Source organism: Kogia breviceps, chromosome 2 (genome assembly GCF_026419965.1).
Source record: "Kogia breviceps isolate mKogBre1 chromosome 2, mKogBre1 haplotype 1, whole genome shotgun sequence".
In the NCBI taxonomy this organism is placed as follows: Eukaryota; Metazoa; Chordata; class Mammalia; order Artiodactyla; family Physeteridae; genus Kogia; species Kogia breviceps.
This window is the reverse complement of record NC_081311.1, coordinates 6241025-6261082: the sequence shown is the minus strand read 5'-3', so window position 1 is coordinate 6261082 and position 20058 is coordinate 6241025. Positions and strand designations below refer to the sequence as shown.

Here is a 20058-nt window from a genome sequence, read left to right as displayed (position 1 = left end):
CAACTTTCTAGACACCACCGCTTTTCCGGTGCACCAGATCCGGAGGGGCTGGCGACTAGCTGGGAGGGCTCTGGCTCTGTCCCGAGTCTGCAGCTGGCGGTGGACATGTTGCCGGGGCTGGTGGCAGTGGGCCGTCTGGGGCCAGTGCCAAGCTAACAGGTGGAGGTCTCTGGTTATGTGCCTGTATCAATGATTAGTAAAGAGCAAAAGGCATGAGAGACACGTGCATAACGGAATATCTTTTTATTCCTCATATAAATTTGTGGTGAACCATTCGGTTGGTCCCTTTGGAGATTTGGCATTCGTTTAGAATTTCTTACCTATCTTCATTGACAATGGGATTGTTTTTTTTTCTCTCTTTTATAAAATTGAAGTATAGTTGATTTACAATATCATGTTAGTTTCAGGTGTACAGCACAGCGATTCAGTTATACGTGTGTGTACATATATATATTCTTCTTCAGATTCACTTCCCTTATAGCTTATTACAAAATATTGAGTGTAGTACCTTGTGCTATACAGTAGGTCCTTGTTGGTTCTCTATTTTATATACTGTATAGTAGCGTGTATATGTTAATCCCAGTTTTCTAAGCTAGATGTCTTTAGAATAGAAATTTTACTCAGCTTCTACTTATACTGAGGAGAATCCACAACAGTCTACCAGGCCTGGTCTTTGAATGGTTTTAGGGGGCTCTGAAAGAGGGGAAAAAAAAAAGAGTTGCTCAGCGACAGTGTCATAATGTAAGGGTGTGACTTACCATTATGTTCCCCAGCCAGTTGCTGGGACAAAATGAGATGAGTCGTGTTGAAAGACCCATGTCTGACACGTGGTATGTGATCATTCATTCCTCTCCCCACGGGGTTAATTAGTACTTAGAACACGGAAATAGGTTTCACTAAGAAAACCAACAGCTCCATAAGAGTAAAGTATAGCATTTCTTTTTATAGTTTTTTCTTAAAAATCAATATTGCAAACATACCAAAATAATTGAAAATCAGCATGTACCCCAACCAATGTACCACATAGGTTTCAAATGTTAAAATTTTGCCATAAATGCCTTAAATTCTTAATGACATGAAACCTTACAAATATGGTGGTAAGCCACCTTCCCTACCTTAGCACACCTCATGCTTCCCTGGCTTCTGCGACAGAACTGTATCCTGGAGGAGTGTGTTCTTCCCATCTGTGTGTTAAGCTTAGACGACACACCTAGGTACTCATAAATAACATCTAGCGTTGTATGTTCTAAAATGTTTACGTAAGCAGTATAATAATGTAGTGCATACTTTGAACCTGTGTTTTTCACATACTCATCTGAGGTTTGAGTGTAGAACTTACTTCCTTTTAGCTGCTGTGTAGGATACCATTGCCTGAAATATTCCATAACTGATTTAGATACTTCACATATGTTATTTATTTATCACAAAACACTGTGAGGTGTTTTCGACTCGGTTGCAGAGCATGTATCCAAACCCAGGTTTCTCCAACTCCATTAAAAGCCACGCTTTCAAAAGATATCGGCAAAATTAAGTTGTAAAGAATGAGCTGGCAGGCTGTCTGCTAGTGTGTATCTCTGGGATCTGAATGTAAGGGAACTTGGTGGTTATCTCTCCTCCTGGCCTGGGGCAGGCAAGATCAGGGCAGCCTAGCCTGCACCGGGGCTGCACTGCAGGAGGGCCCAGGGTCGGTGGGAGTCAGCTGCAAATGTGGTAGATCAATGACATTTAGAAAAAAAATTGAAATTGATTTACAATGTTGTGTTTCAAGTATACAGCAAAGTGATTCAGTTATACATACATAAATACGTACATATATACGTTTTTAGATTTTTTTCCATAGATAGAGTATAGGTCCCTGTGCTATATAGTAGATCCTTGTTGTTTACCCATTTTATACATAGTAGTGTGTATATGTTAATCCCAAACTCCCAATTTATTTCTCTTCCCCACCCCTACCCCCTCTGGTAACCATAAGTTTGTTTTCCATGTCTGAGTCTATTTCTGTTTTGTAAACAAGTTCACCTGTATCGTTTTTTAGATTCCACATAAAAGTGATATCATTTACTTATCTTTGTCTGATTTTCTTCACTTAGTATGATAATCTCTAGTTCTATTCATGTTGCTGTATATAGCACTATTTCATTCTTTTTAATGGCTGAATAATATTCCTCTGTGTGTGTGTGTGTGTGTGTGTGTGTGTGTGTGTGTGTGTGTGTGTGTACACACCACATCTTCTTTATCCATTCATCTGTCAATGGACATTTAGGTTGCTTCCATGTCTTGGCTATTGTGAATCGTGCTGCTGTGAACATTGGGTGCATGTATCTTTTCTAATTAGCATTCTCTCCAGATATCAATAACGTTTCTGAGGCCTAAAAGACCCTGGGGACAGAGAGAGGTTTTAAAAGAGGTGTAAGTCATGGACCCAGCCCTCAAGGAATTTAAAATCTAGCAAGGGGGACAAAACTAACATGAAACAGAACAACTGGATGCGGAACAACTCGGTGCGAGCTGTGCCGCCTGCCATCTTTTACAGAAATAGGATATCCTGTATCCTGTATTTTTCTCCGCATCTTGATTTCTCCCTCAACAATACCTTCTGGAAATCCTCTCAAGGCATCTAGCATAGAACTAATTTATTTTTAAAGCCTGTGTAATATTCCATGCTATGGACATATCATCATTTATTTGACTATTCTCTTATTAATGGGTCATCTCCTTTTCACTGTTAATGGCTAAAAAACTTTAATAGTTAATGTCCTCGTATATATGTCCCTGTGTGTTCAGATTTCTGCAGGAGAGTTTACCAAGAGTGGCATGATTGGAGAGGAGGGTATATGTATTTTTAATTTTAATTGATGCCGCCAGATTGCTTTCTAAAAAGGCTAGAATTCATATTTCCCCACCACCAATGTATGAGTGTCCTCTCCTGACATTGTCACTTCTAACAGTTATATCTCTTTTTAAGTGTCTGACGGTATATAAAGTTATAGCCAATTATCATCATTTTCTGCAGCCACTAGGGAATATAAATGCCTTTTTTGGACATTATGTTGGTTATTTTTGCTGTGTTGTCTACTGCTCGTCTTTTGCCTGATTGATATTATTAACCTTTGGGTTTTTCCTTGGTTAGTTTGTAAGAGCTGTTTATATAGAACACATATCAACGCTCTGTCATCTGTGTTACAAATATTTGGACCAGCAATATCATTTGTCTATTGGCTTTGTTTACCAGCCAGATCACTGAAGGCTGATAGCAGCAAACTGAGTTTCATCAGCTCAAAGAAAAATCTAATTAGTTCCATAAGTTAAGTAACCTTTCGGAAGGGTCCATGAGTGAAGTAAGATGTCAATGGGTATGGTACAATCTGCTCGTTCACGAATGTGGTAACTCACTGCAGCAGCCAAATTTTCTATCACTCACGCTTTTCTGATGTTCTTCAAGCAACAGGGAGGAATACTTACATGTGTGCCTGATGTATAGGAAAACACAGTTTGATCTCAGGCAGCCCTTATGCACTCAGCTGATCTCTCTTCCTTATGGAAATAGAGTCCTGAAATATTGTATCTTTTTAAATTTTTTAATTTTTATCTTTTTAGAAATCACACCATCCTCAAAGCCTCATCCACCTGTTGTGGGCAAAGTGACTCATCACAGCATTGAATTATATTGGGATCTGGAGAAGAAAGTCAAGCGTCAGGGACCCCAGGAGCAGTGGTTCAAGTTTTCTATTGAAGAAGAAGACCCCAGAATGCACACTTATGGTATCATTTATACGTAGGTGCAATGTTGAACTGCTTAACATTTTGCTTTGATTTCGTGATTAGTTGGAATGGTTTCTATTGTCTTCAGGAAGACTCATTTTGAAATTGAAGGAATGAGTCAGCATCATTTGCATTCATCCTTTTCATGAGTGATGAATTTTGGAAAATAAGGGTGAGCAGTCACTTTGAAATTAAACCTCCTAGACCTTTGATGAGAGCTCCGTAGGCTTCTGAAATATTCTAATGGTATACTTTAAAAATCCAAAACGTAGAGACAGAATCAAAGGAGAGTTGGATGAAATCAGATGAGGTTCCCCTCAGGCTGTTCTGTTCACAGATGCGACAACTTCCTGACCTTGAGAAGGTGTTCCCTTGTTAACTCTTTCCAACCAACCTGCTACCTCTCTCAGCCTCCATCAGAACCTGTCTTTTTCGCCTTTTCCTTGAATGCACTTCCTTCTCTTTTTATACAGCTGGTTCCTTTACACCATGCACATATCATATCAAATACTGGCCCCTCCTCAAAAGGCCACCTGAAGTAGCCGTACTTCCACCCAGCTGTCCTCTCTGCCATGACCTTGTTTCATTTGCATTGTGAAACCTAGCTCTGCCGGCGTCATTTTACTGTTTACTGTTCATTTTCTGTCTCCCTACCAGCATCTAAACTCCACGAGAAGCAGGTAAGATTCCTGCTTGCTTAAGGCTCTTTCCCCAGCTCCTAGACAGTGTCAGCACATAGGAGGCCCTCAAAATATTTGTTGTGTGAATAAATAAATGAATGCAACAGGAATAATCAAGAAGTCATTTTTTTTTTTCCTTAGCCTTCACTTCAATCCTTATTTCTTCCTTTGACAGCTTTACTGCTTGCAAAATGACTTCGTGTTTTAGGAAGAAGACCAGAAATGAGATGCAGATATGGTTTTATAGTAAACTTTTAATTTTGACATAATTGTAGCTTCACGTCTGGCTGTAAGAAATAATACAGAGAAATCCCAGGTACCTTTTACCATTTTCCCCAGTGGTAACTTTACAGAAAACTGTAGGGCAATATCACAGCCAGCATCCTGGCACTGCTGCAGTCAGGGAACAGTTGCAGTGCTTTGCTGGACTTTTCTCAAGGTGGCATTGTCGTAAGGGTGCTGATGTGAGGGTACACACGCAGGCTTCGACTGTTACCTGAACCATGGTACCCCTGTGATTTGATGAACGATTCTTTGTACCTAGAAAAGAAAACATGCATTTACCTGAAATGTAGTTGCCGTATGAAAATAATTCCCGGCCCAACTACTTGAAATGTTTATTTTAATCATGTCATGTCATGTGTCATTCTCTGGTAAGTAGTTTCCGCCCAGAAGCATGGATGGTGATATAACAAGTATTTCTGTGGAGAGAGAAAAAGGTATTTTATTTCCTCCCCTTTCTCTTGCACCACAAGCCATGCTTGTGCTGGTTGGGTGGGGCGGTCCTGGCCGCTCCTTTGTGTCTCCATTTCCTCTTTGCTGGGTGATCAGCCATGTCCACTGGCCTCCAGCCTGTGTGTCTCTGTGGTGTTATGTTTTCCCCAGAGACCTGAGTGCTGTCTGGCCCGGGAACTCACCTGGATGGTTGCCTGGCATTGCAGAGCCAGCAGCGAGGCCTTCAGACCCCCAACTCGAAGCGAGGTTGTGAGATGCTCACGTTCCCTCAGAGGATTAGCACAAACCTTGACACTAGGTGGCAGAGTTAGACTGTGTTAATCCTGACCTCTTTTCTCCATTATATCACTTTTCCCTATAGGTGTATCGTTAACACTAGCAAAGGCCTTTCTTTGAAAAAGCGATTATCTAGACTATCTGACCTTGGGATTGCGCGTTTAAGAACTTCGTTTTGACCTGTCAGTTTCTGTTCATCTTCTCCAACAGCCAGTCTTGAATCAGTGCTGTTGTCTTTGACGCGGGCTCTCCTCACAGCCAGTTATATCTCGTTTTCATGAGTTCTCCCTTTGCACATCCCTTCTATGCTTTCCCTTGTTAGATTGTGGCATTTCCCCTACTAGGATGCAAGTAGGATCTGTTTTCTGACGAGTCATTGCTGAATCCCCAGGTCCTACAGCCGTCCAGCTTATTTGCTGATTGAATGAACTGGCCATAACCCTCTCTTCTTGCCCTCTATCTCTTCCTTCTATCTTGCTAGGTTGATTTTCTTTTTCATCTTCCTTTTGTCAAATTGTCTTCGATGGGTTTCCATTGCTTGAAGAAGGAAGGTCCAACTCCTTTTACACTAACATCTGATGCTCTTCACAGCTTGCCCACAACCTGCCTTTCTTGCTGTTTCTTATTTCTGGGCATAAACCTTCCAACGAAATCTGCTTTACTGTCCTTTGAGTATGCCTTGACTTCTCCTGCATGTGTGTTCAGCTGTTTTCTCTGTTCAGACAAATCTCCCCTGCTCCATCCTTTCTTCCACCCAAGTCAGATTCTACCTCGACTGAGAAGCTCCCTCTACTGTCCTGTTATCCACCCCTCTACATTCCTATGATAATTGGTACCCTTATCATGCATTTCATTCATTCAGTCAGCACCTACTATGTGCCACACACTGTTTTGGATGCCCGGGGTACAGCACTAGACAAACAGACAAAAATTCCTCCCTCATGATGAGGAAGACAAATGATAGATATGATACATAAGTAAAAATATAGTGTGTCGGATGGTGGTTAAGTACCGAGTGGAAAGCAGAGGACAATCGTTGAGGGCTTGGAGTGGAGGCGAAGGAGGCTTCACTGAGAAGGTAACATCTGTGTAAAGAAGCAAGTGAGGGGTATCTGGAGCCTCATGAGTATCTGGAAGAACATTCCAGGCAGAAGACGCAGCAGGCAAAAATGTCTGGAGGCGGGATCGTGCCTGGCGTTCCAGAAACACTGAGGAGCGAAGTGAATGAGTAATGGGATGGGGCCAGCGCGGGGACAGGTCTTGGGGGCTGTCACTCTGTGAGGTGAGAAGCCACTGGACACTGATAAACTGGGGAGGGCTATGGGGCTTTTGCTCCACGAGGGTCACTCTGCCTCCTGAGTGGAGGACAGGCTGTGAGGAGGGAAGGCGGCCAGAGCAGGGAGGACTAATTAGGACGCTTCTGCAATAATTTAGGTCGGAGATAACAGAACAGACCGTGAAAAGTGGTGAAATCAGGGCTTTTGAAGATAGATTTGAAGAATTTGCTGGTGCACCAGATATGGGATGTGAGAGAAAGAGGGTAGTCAAGGGGGCATCAGTAGACATCTCAGGATCGGCCCCATGGGGCTGCAGGAAGCAGCAGCTCCAGAAGCTCAGTGGCTTCCAATGGCAGCCGCGTATCTCCCACAGGGAACACCCGTGGTGTGTCGCCAGGCTGGTGGAGTGGCCTCTGCCTGAACATGGCTACTCATAGTGCCAGCAGAGGCAGAGATTGGGGCTCCCCGTTTCTGGAAGCTTCCACCCGGAATGACACACTGCACCTCTGTGTATACTTCATTGCTCAGAGCAAGTCCTGCTACGTCTGAGCTCAACAGCACTGGATATAGAATCCTTGGGGAGGGCACCAAGTACCTGTGAACAAAACCCACTCTTCCACAGGTGGCACCAAGGTTTTGGCCTGAGCAGCTCAAACCACGGAGACTCGAGATGGAGCGGAAGCTCATTTGGGGGGCGATCAGGCATCCAGGTGGAGACATCAAGGAGGCAGTTGGGGAAGAACCGGCCAGGGGAGAGTCTGGGCTGGAGAAACGGATTTTCAGAGTCATCAGCGGGTGGTGGGATTGGAAAGCTGGGGGTGGAATGGAACATAGTGGGAGAAGAGAAGTCTGGGAACTGAGTCCCTGGGCATTTCAGTACTTACTTTGTTATGTTTCACGTTTGCTCAGCTCTTGCATCAGATATTTGCTTTGGCTGATAACAGAAATAATGGTATGCTTTATACTTTGATATATTTCCTCTACTGGAAGTAGAACTTGGGAAAGTTCTAAGATTGCTTCATCCTTTGAGCTACCATGCCTGGGCTGTGTAAAGAAGTGCATCTCCAGACGTTCAATACACAGCTGCTCTGAGATGTCCCTGTGTCTGTGCTGCAGTTGGTGTCACCCCTGTGTCTGCATTATAGTTGTGGAGGACCCCAGTGGGCAGCTGTGTCTCTGGGCCTCTCCGTGGGGCCACCTCTACTGATGCTGTGAGAGCCTCCAGCCTCCAATCACTGTGCCCGGTGGCATCTGTTTTCTAAGACAGTTCTGTAATTTATCTTTCCAGGGGTTATGAAGGTGCTGTTTGCTTCATGGTGATCTTATGCTGTTCAGCACCGTTGGATTTTATTGGGGACACTTTTAGTTTTATTTTGGTCTAAAACTATGTTAAGTCTTTGCCACCTGGCAATTAAATTCCATTGAGCTTTGAGCATTGTAGTCTCACTGAGCTCCTAAAGATCTTTTCAGATGCCACAAATTGAGGGCTCAGTTTCTACAATTTAAATAGCTATAGTTATGCACCTCTGCTCATGTAACAATAAAACCCACCCACTCACAAGATTACTTTGTGCCAAGCTGATATATTTTCGTTTATTGTTGTTATTTTTTTTGTAGACCATGCAGTTTTTCTGAACATTTTTCTTGGTTTCAGAGCTTTTTCTTTCATGGTAAATATATTTGTACCTAGTTTTAACACTTCTGGTTTTTTGGCTTCTTAAGGCTGTCGATATCATTTCCTAATTGTCTTTATTATAGTTTCTTTGTTGTTGGTACATGATGTATCAGTTATCTATTGCTGCGTAACAAACTGTCCCAAACTTAGTGGTTTTGGTCAAAGTGTAAAATACACGCTTGTTCATGATCCTACAATTTGGGCAGCATGGGGAGGGCAAGTCTGTTCCACGTGGTCTTGGCTGGTGCAGCTCTTTTGGGGCTGAAGGATCCAAGTGGTGTCACTCACGTGTCTGATGCCTCTGCTGGGGCAGTGGGGACAGTGGGCGGCTGACTGGGCTCCTGTGTTTTCCTTCATCGTCTGGCATCTTCCAGTGACTCTCACCAGGAAACCTCTCCCTCCAGTGGGGAAGTTGAACATCTTTACACGGCAACTGGCTTCCACGGGAGCAAGAACAGAAGCTGCCAGGCGTATCAAGGATGGGCCCAGAATTGCATAGCATCCCTTTGCCACATCCCACCCTATTTAAGGGGAGAGGAATTTGACTCTTAACGGTGGGAAGAGTACGTGCACCTGCAGGATGGGAGGGGTAGCTAGAGGCCACCTTGACTGACGTGGCTTCTTTAGGTGAAGAGAAATATGCTTCAAGGAAAGGTAGTCTCAGTGAAGAGGGCTGCATCCACCCTTGAAGGGCAGGAGAACACAGACGAAGGTCGGAGGGCCTCAACGTCCCCTGCCCCCCCCACCATCTTTTTCATGGCTCTGTTAGAGCTCCGCCCAAGAAGTCATTTAGGTTTTGGTGCCTGGAGTAACTTGTGATACAGAAAAGGGGGATCGCCGAGTATTCTGGACTTCATTTCATCTTAAAATTTTACGTTTTGGATGATTGACAAAGGGAGAGAAACACAAAGGGCAAAGCATCTTTGGAAATCATTTCCTGTTTTCAAACATGGTCCTCCAGGTCTCTGAGCTGAGACCCCTCTCAGGAGCACAGATCCGGACCTGCCTGATCACCCGGCACTAGATTTTTCTGTCAGTTACCATTTGCTCTCACCTAACCGTGCATTCCCCTGGGATTCCTTGTCCTTCCAATCCACGTGTCTTTCTCAGACTGCCTGGGCTCTTCCTTCCCCTGCCTATCCTCCTGTCTGTTCTGGAAGTTGCTTGCCCCATGTCTCACTTTACATCAGAGGCCTTTCTGCTAAGGACATGCTTTGGGGCCCCCTCTCCCCTCACTCATCCTCACTGTAGAGGAATTAACTTGTCTCATGGATGAATTCGGGAGATAGAAGCCCTTCTGGGTCATCTTAAATGATCCTGAAGGGTTCTCCTCCCCCTGGAGCAACGGTGGGCTCGGCTCACTATGCACTGGGCACTGTGCCTGCATCTTTGGGGAGACACTGCTTTTCCAGTGGGTTTATCAGTAATGACGGCAACTCTAGCACTGTCGTTTCAGCCTGACGCAGCTGTCACCCCTCACTGTCCTGGACTGCCCCTGTTCTTGCACCCATCAGCAAGAGTTGACAGATGCATCTCGGGCCTGAACTGGTCCAGGGCTGCATCCCCACCCGGCCCAGCACCTCCCAGGTAATGGGCACTAGATAGGTTTGGTGAGTTGCATGGAAAGGAATTGGTGTATAAATATTTAGGTAGCACATCAACATTTTTGAAAGATAGTTGTGAGCCCCGAAGTATGATTCTGGCCTCTGTACAAGTCTGCTGAGAATGAAGGGAAAGTTATACACAGAAAATGGGAAAAAAGATGGTAAGCTTGGCATCCAAGGGGCTGTGGAAAGTGTCCTGAAGGGAGGAGGGCAGGGCCTGGGCTGGATGTGGAAGCAGGAAAGGAGAAAAGAGCTGGAGATAGTACATCCTTACCCCCTCTCCACCCACCCTGCACACACACACAGATCAAGTCTTTGAGGTAAAAGGAAAGAAAGATTTAGATGAAGGCTTTGAAAAGAGATACAGGGAATTTAATCAGATGCTAATAAATGTTTTTGGCAGCAAAGAGGAGCTGAGATTTTGGGACTGTTGGGATAGACGTACAATTCCTTGGACCTTTGGGGACCTGGTATCCTAGAAAGTGCGGCAAGTCAAAACCAGAGCCCCAGGCCCTGCTTCACGGGCAGAGGGCCGGGGTCTCGGCATCTCCTGAGCCTGCAGCACTGCCCGCCTGTGCTTCCTGGTGCTCGTTCTTCAGCTCCAAACGATCCAACTCAAGTCTTTCTGCCTGGAGGCCTGCAGATTTTCATCGCAGCCTCTAATCAGTTTTCTGTTCTCCAAGTGTTCAGCACCTGCTTCCCACAAACGTTTTCCTAGGTGAACCTGACCGTGTGGCATGATAGAGTCATCTCTGCGCTGCCCACCTCCCCAGCTGTTCGGGGGCTCCGACCAGTCATGCCCTCTCCCTGCAGTGGGATTCTGCCCGCAATAGGTACACAGCGGCACCCATCCACCCGAAGACCCCACCCAGCAATCACGTATGTGCTACTTGGACTGCCGAGCTTAGCTTTCAATTGTGAAACTTTGCCATATGAGGACAAAAGAAAAAAAAAAAAATCATGGGTTAACGTGATCATTTCTCCAAAGTACAAAATCGCGAGCCAGCTCTAGCGTCAGCCCTGGGGGAGGGGGGCTGCGGCATCGAGGGCACCTGCCGGGCAGGGGTGGATGCCTGGCCTGTCCTTCGTGCTCAAGAGTTCAGCCCAGGGTGAGAGACGGACAGCCACCTAGGTCAGCTCTGTACCGGGGGCAGGCAGTGCTCAGAAATCCCTTCCACTTGCTCTCCTAGTACCTTTCAGAGGACGCTGCCCCGATTACCTGGTGTCACCATCACGTGTGTCTCCTCCCATCTAGGGGATACGCGACTAAGCATGTTGTGGAAGGTCTGGACCCACGGACCCTGTACAGGTTTCGACTGAAGGTCACCAGCCCCTCCGGAGAGCATGAGTACAGCCCAGTGGTCTTGGTATCTACGACCAGTGAGTATATGCAGAACTTGAAACTCGTGACAAGCAATGTGGAGGTGACGGTATTCTGCTTTCTGCTTGGCTTTACTGGAAGCAGAAACCATGTCATTTTTAAGCACTGTGACAACATTGTTCTCTGGCCGGGCCTGGCCGTCGCATAAGGGAAGTCTAATTATGCTCGAACAAATGCAAGAGCTGTTTTTGTGCCAGGGCTTCCCTTGGAGGGCACGTTCAGAAAAAAAGGATGGAGTCACCTTTCTCAGGAAATGGGCCAGAGGGGTGCGGGCCAAGCAAGGGTTCCCACGCGGAGAAACAGGCTGCCCCACAGGCGACCTCGGGGGAGAGGCCCACTCAGCATTCCGTCCTTTTTGGACGCAGCTTCAGTGTATCCGCCAAGACTTGACATAGAAGCCTGATCCCTGGGGGCCTGTGGGTGAGGAGCAGTGAACAGCGCTGCTTCAGTCCACAGGACGCGGGGAGGGGGCCCACACAGAGGTGGGGGACAGGGGCCGCATCCTTTGCCCAGGGCAAATCTAAGGGTGCAAATATTTTCTGGGATCAGTATTTTCTTTCTTTCTTTCTTTCTTTTTTTTTTTTTTTTTAAAGATTTTTTTGTTTTTAATTAATTTATTTATGGCTGTGTTGGGTCTTCGTTGCTGCGCGCGGGCTTTCTCTAGTTGCGGCGAGCGGGGGCTCCTCTTCATTGCGGTGCGAGGGCTTCTCATCGCGGTGGCTTCTCTTGTTGCGGAGCACGGGCTCTAGGCGCACGGGCTTCAGGAGTTGTGGCACGTGGGCTCAGTAGTTGTGGCTCGCGGGCTCTAGAGTGCAGGCTCAGTAGTTGTGGAGCACGGGCTTAGTTGCTCCGCAGCACGTGGGATCTTCCCAGACCAGGGCTCGAACGCATGTCCCCTGCATTGGCAGGCAGATTCTTAATGACCGTGCCACCAGGGAAGTCCCTGTGATTGGTATTTTAAAAAATTTTGAAGGTGTGTGTGTATGAAGTGCCATCTCTGAACTAGAATATTGTGAAGATTAAAACGGTCGGAAGTGCTTTTCACTTCTGAAAATACCCACCCACTGAAAATACAGACCAATCTTTTTTTGATTGCACAAAGGGAGTTAAACATTGTTTAAAATTTTTGTGAGTTAAACATTATTTTAAAATTTCAGTCAACATAGCATTTGGCTTGTATACGTATATACATCTTTTCTGTGATTTTCGGTTGTGTCCTTTAGGCATTTAGTGATGGGCATTGTTGTGTAGATGAAAGGTAATTCAGATTTTGAGTTGGTTCATGACATCTTCCATTGCAAACAAGGCATTAGGGGATTGGAACTCAGTTTGGGGAACTGAGAATTTAGTTAAAGCTGAGGGTGGTGAGATGCCGTGTACGCCCCCGAACAGTGCTCAGCTAGCCGTGGAGAAATAGAGTTTCAGAGGAGACTTTTGACGTGAAATGGTCGATTCCAGAGATGCAGGTCAGGAAAGAGGGCTTGGCCCTGAATCTGGTGGGGGTGAAAGTATTTGCTTTTCTATGGGAGATATTGAGGTCCTGGAGTTTTTAAGGGCAAGAAAAGAAGGCAGAGCAGCAGACCGTGCCTTACTTCTTTGTGTGTTGAGGGAAGGCACAGAGGAGGGAGGAGCGGGGCAGGAGAAAAGTGGGCAAAGGGAGCCCAGTGTGTGCACAGAGACTGGAGGGCAGCTCCTCCAGGCCGCCTGTGGCTCCCTGCCGTCCTCCCCCACCCCCAGCCAGTGCTGCACTCCTCTGGCTCTGCCCCTGCATTCTGGGGTGCCCTCCCTCCCCACTGCTGGGCCTACCGAGCCCACTCCGGGGCAGAGCTCTGTTCCAGGCCATTCCTCGTGTGGCTTCCCCTGTTTGCTCTGCACTCTGTCCCTGCCCCACACAGAGCGGTGTCTCCCCACCTCCGGTAACACTCCTTGCCTCCTATTTTACGTGTTCGTTCATCTTCTTTGTCTTCCACCGACCCTGTGTGCTCCTGAGGGGCTAGGGTGATGGGTCAGTCATGTCTGGTTGTAGAAGATCCCTAAGAAACGGTGGGATGGACAGCGAGCAAAAAGCCCCCAGTCAGTATTGGAGGGAGGAGGAGCTCTCGTTGGCTCAGCTCGCCTTCCTGTCTCTTGGGAGATGGATCTGGTTCCCACTGGTTGGGGAGAGGCCACCGAACCTGCTGGGTGAGGGTGAACTGGGCATAGAAGCCAAGTGTGGTAGGCGGCCCCTAGGATCCTTAATACCACATCAAAGCCAGGGCAGGGGCTCCTGGACCTTTGGCCAGAGGTTACATGGAGTCAGGGCACCATGTGGAGCTCTTCTAGGAAGGCGGAGACCGTCATAGCTCTGGGTCCGTCAGCTGACAAGGGTGGTGCCTGCAGGCCGCTTGTGCCTTCTCCTTGCTCAGCTGGCTTCTGAGAGGCAGCCGTGGAAAACTGGTCCAGTGGTCCAAGGCCTTTGTCACTGCAGTCCGTGGCTTCCGTGGCTCATCAGACAAGACCTCCTGCGGGGACGAGGGTGGGCTGGAGGTGAGGCTCCTGGTGACGCCCTGGGAGCCGAGCGTCAGGTCACAGCACACGTGCCTGCGGCCAGGATGCGCTCTTCCGGGTGGGAAGGATCAGGGAAACCTTCCTTCTGGCCGGCTGCTGCTTCCTTAGGCTGTTGCTGTTATAATATCCAAAGCATACTCTCTTAAGGAGGCAGATCATGCTAAACAAAGAATTTAGAATGTGCTAAAACAAGTGAAAATGCTTCTGTGGGTTGGTAATTTGCATTCGGTTAGCAAGTGCTTTAATGAATCACAAAAGCATGTACTTTGAATAAAGGATGCTCAGCCTCCCCCCCCCCCCCCCCCCCCCCCCCCCCCCCCCGCCAGGTAAAGTACAGGAGACTTGTTTAAATGAGGCAGCTTGCAATTTTAATCAGTTGGGCCCTTAAAAAGAAAGGAAAACAGCTGCTGCTTGTTAATTGGCAAATATTTTTTGCCAGTGAGCTCATCATTTATTCACTGTTTATAATAGAGACTTAAAGTCCACCAAGAAAGGTGTTATCACCACATTTTAATATCTGTTGGGACATCTGCAGCTAAATGACCCTCTTGCAGAGCAAGAGCGGTGGTTTCCCAAAGACTGGTCTGTCCCCCCTCCTCCTCCTAGCCAGGCGTCCCCTCCTGCGGTCCTGCTCCATGACGGCGTCCTCACCACGGGCAGCGTCAGTTCACTATTTGTAATAATTGCGACACCCTGGTAAACATTAGAAAAACAAACCCACAAAGGCAAAGCCTGCCTTTTTCATATTCCATTGCACTCATTGATAGCAATCCCTTGGGCCAGGCCCACAATGTCTTGAAGGATTCGGGGGCAGAGGACTGGAACATTCTGCTTACCCTGGAATGTCCTCTCTGTTCTTCGTGACTCCCGCCTCAAGTGGGAGAAGAAAGAACTGCTCTGCCCTGCAAACAAGAGCCTCTGCACTCTTCTGTTCTCTGTCAAATTCCTGTAACCTGTGAGACTCTGTCGTGCCTCGGTTGATTCCTCCTGGGCTGGCGGCCATCCTCAGTACCTAGCTGCCTTCCTGGCAGGGGTCTGAGAGGGTTAATGAGTTAATGCTGAGAAAGAGCTTTCATGCCCCGATGATAGTTATTGCTTCCTTTCGCTGGAACTCAGCAAGCAGGGAATGATGGACAGTTATGTCGTTTTCCTTCTCTTCCGTGAGGTGTCCCTTTGATCCCAGAATAAGTTGGGAGAGCGCTGATGACCTCTCGCAGAAACTGGAACAGGCAACACATTTATTGAAGTTATATCATAATATCAAGATACCCTGGTCTCTGCTATGCACGGTCCTCAAGCTTCTAAGCGCGAAATGAACGTATTCTGTTTTCTGGTATTTGCACGCTGCAGAGCTCCCTGGGTAGGATGCGAAGTGCCTGTACCGGGAGAGCCATGCTGGGCAGGTTGGAGGGATGGTGGGGACTGAGGTGGTCAGGGCGTAATGTGCTGGGTGCTGCGTGTGCTTTTAGAGCTTTGCCTCAAATCGCAAGAAGTTAGCGCTTTTCCGAAGCTTTCTAAGCTTTAGGCCTCCCCTTGCACTTCGCACTTGGCAGGGGCTGGGGGTTCATGTGTGTGCATTTAAGATGTCTGCTTGTATACAAAATTTAGTAAGAGTGGAAGCATAGGATGGATTGGTCAGCTACCTCGACATCTGTTAAGCCCCAGACGAAGGAGCGTGGCCCTTTGGAAGACCTCCCTTTGAGCTCTGATGTTGCCCCCTCCTATCTGGGTGACCTTGGACAACTCACTCAGCCTTTCTGGCCCTGTTTTGCGGTCTGAAGGAGATTAAAAGCGTCATGTGGGGGCTTCCCCGGTGGCGCAGTGGTTGAGAGTCCGCCTGCCGATGCAGGGGACGCAGGTTCGTGCCCCGGTCCGGGAGGATCCCACGTGCCACGGAGCGGCTGGGCCCGTGAGCCATGGCCGCTGAGCCTGCGCGTCCGGAGCCTGTGCTCCGCAATGGGAGAGGCCACACCAGTGAGAGGCCCGCGTACCAAAAAAAAAAAAAAAAAAAAAAAAAAAAAAAGCGGCATGTGAAGTTCTAGAGACAGCTTAGTTAATTGGATCTAGTTAGGATACCATACTTAAAAATTCAGTAGAAATAGGCAGAGCTTCCTATGTTCTTCTAGAGGATTCTGTGCAAATCACTTATTTTGGTGTTTTTAGTGGCAACTGATGTTTGAGAGTCACAGAAGTAGGGGCCGTTTGGTGGGATAATGGAGACTTTCCCACCACACCATCCTCCTCCTTTCTGGGAAGCAAGAGGGAAGAGGAACTTTCCATGGGTTTCATTTGCCCACTAAAGTATGGATCATGTTGAGTCCGTATGACTCTTGTGCAGGGATTCTCAGCGTCTGCGTGGTTGGTGACTGGGGCTGCCCATGTCTGTAGGATGTTTAGAGGTATCCCTGGCCTCCAGCCACTAGATGCCAGTAGTACCAATTCTTAAGTTGTGACAACCAAAAATGTCACTAGACTTTACCAAATGTCCTCCAGGGGGCAAAACTCTGCCCCCTCCCCTAGCCCCTCGCGAACGACATGACCTCCCTCCGAAGGCCAGGGACCGCCGTGGGCCTCGTCCTCTGGTGGGTTATCATGATACATTTATTTGAGTTTTGGTCTAAAACTATGTGTGGAATGATGAAAAGGAAGTATAATATAGCTAAGACATCTTGAGGAGATTGGCAAAGCTCAAGCAGACAAAATTGTTATTTCAAAACAGTTTTAACTTGGCTTGAATTTATTTTAACCAGAACAGAAGAAAAGGGTATCAGCTAAAGGTCACTCTGACAGGGGTCCCTTCATCCTCTGCCCCACCGTTTCCCGGTTTGTACTTTGTCCAGCGAAAAATCCGCCCAGGAAACCAGGAGAAAACCGGCTCCTGTGCCTGGGAACTGGCATATCCCAGAGCTCTTCCACCCTGCGGAGCAGGACTGGGATTTTACTTCCCGGCTGGCTGAGGTGGCCCAGACCGCTGCAGGCCAGGCTGTAAGAGGGGGCTTAGGGGTGCGGTGGGAGGATAGGGTGGAGGGGATGTTTTCTTTCAGGGTGGAGAATAGTAACAGCTGAAAGTGGGCCCTGCAGTGTGGAGGGCAAGAGAGGCACATGTGTGTCTCATTCTCTCTGGGGCTCCCAGTGTCCGGACTAGGCGTGTAAGGTATCCGTGACCATTTGTTGGGGGGCACGGGTTTGATCCCTGGTCAGGGAGTTGAGATCCCACACGGTGCGGCCAAAAAACCCCCCCCCACCAACAAAAAATGAGACACATTTGTTGAATAAGTGAATGAGCCCTTTTGAGATGGCTGAAGCCAGGGAGTGTCAGCGCAATGCCTGTGAAGGCCGGTAGAGGGCGCTAAGTGTGGGAGGGGCTGGGCACCAGGCAGGAGAGAAAGGTGGGCGGCCCGGGACCACGGCAGCTGCCGCTCTGTTACCTTGACAACAGATACGTAACGACGTACGGGTGCTGGTCTAGCACTTCACTTATATTACGTCATTTAAACTTAGCCCTAATCATCAAAAAAGTCAGAACGTCATGGAACGTGAACCAAATGAAGCCATGAAATGAACATCCTGATGGACGGGCTTCTGTCACTTGGTCCCGAGCTCACACACTGTTCATTTGGGGACTCCTGCCCCTTTCTCCTCCACAAGGAGTTAATGCACCGAGGGCTGCCCCTCTTCCCACCGCTCCTTTACTGTTTCTCAGAATCCCTCGCCTGCTCTTCTCCACTTGGCAGCCTCGCTCCCACAATCAGGCTTTCTCCCAGTGTTCTACCTCTCCGGGTATGAGCCCTCCTGCCCCCACAAGCTCACAGGAGGCAAGGCCAACGTGAATGCTGTTCCTGGGCAGGCCTGAAATTGTGGATTTCCAATGTTAAAGCAATCTGCCTTTTTTCGTTTGTTGTTCACATAGTTTAGTGACTTCTTGGCAAACAAAACCAGCACATCGTGACAATGGTGGAGCTTTCCCTTGCTCGTAAGAGACATTTATTATGTCTTATGAAATCTGAAAGGATTATTTTCAAATATCAAAATAACATCCACACAGCGGTACTTTTATAACTTGAAAACGTCCCAAGCCTTTAGGACAGTCTAAATGTTCTTCTCTTAATATGTGAAAACAAGGTCTATTTTCAGTAAAAGGAGGAGTGGAGTATGTCATGTAAGAGATACTCAGTGGAATTGCCAAGTGCCTTCTTGAAGGTGAACATGAACTTCCACTCAAGGCCCCAGGAGGAATAGAGCTGGAATGAACCTTCTTTCATTATATTTTGGATGACTGCTTTCCATCTACTTTCTTCAGGAGAACCCATAAGTAGTGAACACTTGCACAGAGCTGTCATCGTGAACGATGAAGATTTGCTGCTTCGAATACTACAAGGAGGGTGAGAGAGCTCTGCCTTTTAAAAACTTAATTTTTTTTTTTTTAAATGCCCAGTAAGTGTTTAGAAATGCGTTCATGCAGCTTAACTATTTTCCTAAAATTCCCCACGGCTTTGAAACTGGCTCCAAAATTGATCTCAGGTGACTGGTGTAAGTGCAGCATGGCTCATAAAGATGGCCGGAGACAGCCCCATGTAACTGGTGTATTTTGTCATTATTTAATGAACACTGAAAACAGATATGACAAGTCTGGGTGTCGTATATTCTTCCCAGAAATAACTTATGACTCTTGCTTATATGCCGTAGCATTTAGGCAAAGTTTGCCCCTAAATGCCCGCGTCTAATTCCTGATGAAATTAAGGAATCACTAAATCAGCTGTTTCTAACTCAAAAGGCTGATAAAACCCTAGAGAGAAAATGTTGAATACAGTTGCGGGCAATGAGATACTTGAAGCTGTCTCCCAAATGAAAACAGGACAACGTTATCTAGATCGTTTTTGAATTGATAGTGTTCAGTGCCTTAGAAGACAAGTCATGTGAGAATTGAGGCCCTGTAAGTTGGAGAAGGTTCCCGCAAAATGCCACAGCTTCTAAGCTGCCCTTGAAGAGCTGGGCTTTCTTCTTTGAGCAGCAGTGCTTTATGCCCAGTGGGTGCGGCGGGGACCAGGCTCGTGCTGGGTGGAGCTGAGAGCCTGCAGTGAAGCCACTGTGTCCCCCGCTAGTTTAGAGGGGCCGTGCTCTTCATAGAGGATTTTAGCAGATTACGTAATGGTTCTGAATTGAAGGAAATGCCTATTTTAAGTGAAATTACAGCAATTTCCTCTGCTTCCCTTGTGAATTTGAATCCTTTAAAACATTAGGCAGGGCAGTCTAAGACAACAAAAACTTAATGGCGCAGAAGGAACTGAAATTTTTGGGAAAATGAACCATTTTAACCACCTGTGCCCTGAAAGAGAAGTCAGCTGTGAATCCACAGGGAGCCGTGTGGGCACATTCATCTCTTTTTTTCCCTCTGTGTTTCCCCCCAAGCAACGTGAAGGTTGATGTTCCCAATAAGTTTGGCTTTACGGCTCTGATGGTCGCTGCCCAGAGAGGATACACCAGGTATGGCGCTTCCCTCTGCATCCCTTAGGGAGGGGTGAGCCCCTCACTCCTCCCAAAGGCTCCTCTCGGGACAGGGACGGGAGGGGAAGGGCCGTGGGGGGCGGAACCCAGCTTCAGTTCTCTTTCCAAAACTGAGCCACGTTGGGGCTGAACAGAAGCTCAGCTGCTTTTCTCATAAAGTCACACAACATGCAGGAGAGGGTATAAAAACGTATAATCACGTGATAAGGAAGAGAGGTAGCCATTTAAATTACATTTTGCAAGGTATTTTATATGTCCTGGGAAAACTGGTTATTGGAATGTGAATTTCTTTAAAAAAAAAAAAAGAAAGGGGAGGGATATTCATTCTAGAAAACAAATTTCCCTCATAGGTTGCTCAGATATAATTTCCACTGACACAATCTAATTTCTCTACTCCTCATGGAGATACACATAAATACTAAGAGCTTATTTTTTCCAACATATTTATATTTTAACTACTAAAATGCCATTTTTAAAGAAATAGAAATGGATTTTCATTAGATTCTACCATTTGAAAATGTATTTCCAATGGTGATTGAAGTGAGAGTGAGTTAGTTTCATAGTCTAATTTGTTTCATGTGGTATAGTTTTTTGTTTTCAATGAATAATTCAC

The 20058-nt window shown here is 46.9% G+C and overlaps 1 protein-coding gene across 4 annotated transcripts in view; it reads left to right on the top strand.

The window, feature by feature from the left end:
• FANK1 (fibronectin type III and ankyrin repeat domains 1) overlaps positions 1–20058 on the top strand; it is a 128531-nt gene that overhangs the window by 91982 nt on the left and 16491 nt on the right. For all 4 annotated transcript variants that reach the window (XM_067024335.1, XM_067024334.1, XM_067024333.1 and 1 more), the window contains 4 exons: positions 3601–3778; positions 11268–11392; positions 18241–18322; positions 19350–19424. In XM_067024335.1, coding sequence (XP_066880436.1) covers positions 3753–3778; positions 11268–11392; positions 18241–18322; positions 19350–19424 — 308 coding nt within the window. In that variant the 5' untranslated portion in view covers positions 3601–3752. The remainder of the gene's footprint in view (positions 1–3600; positions 3779–11267; positions 11393–18240; positions 18323–19349; positions 19425–20058) is intronic.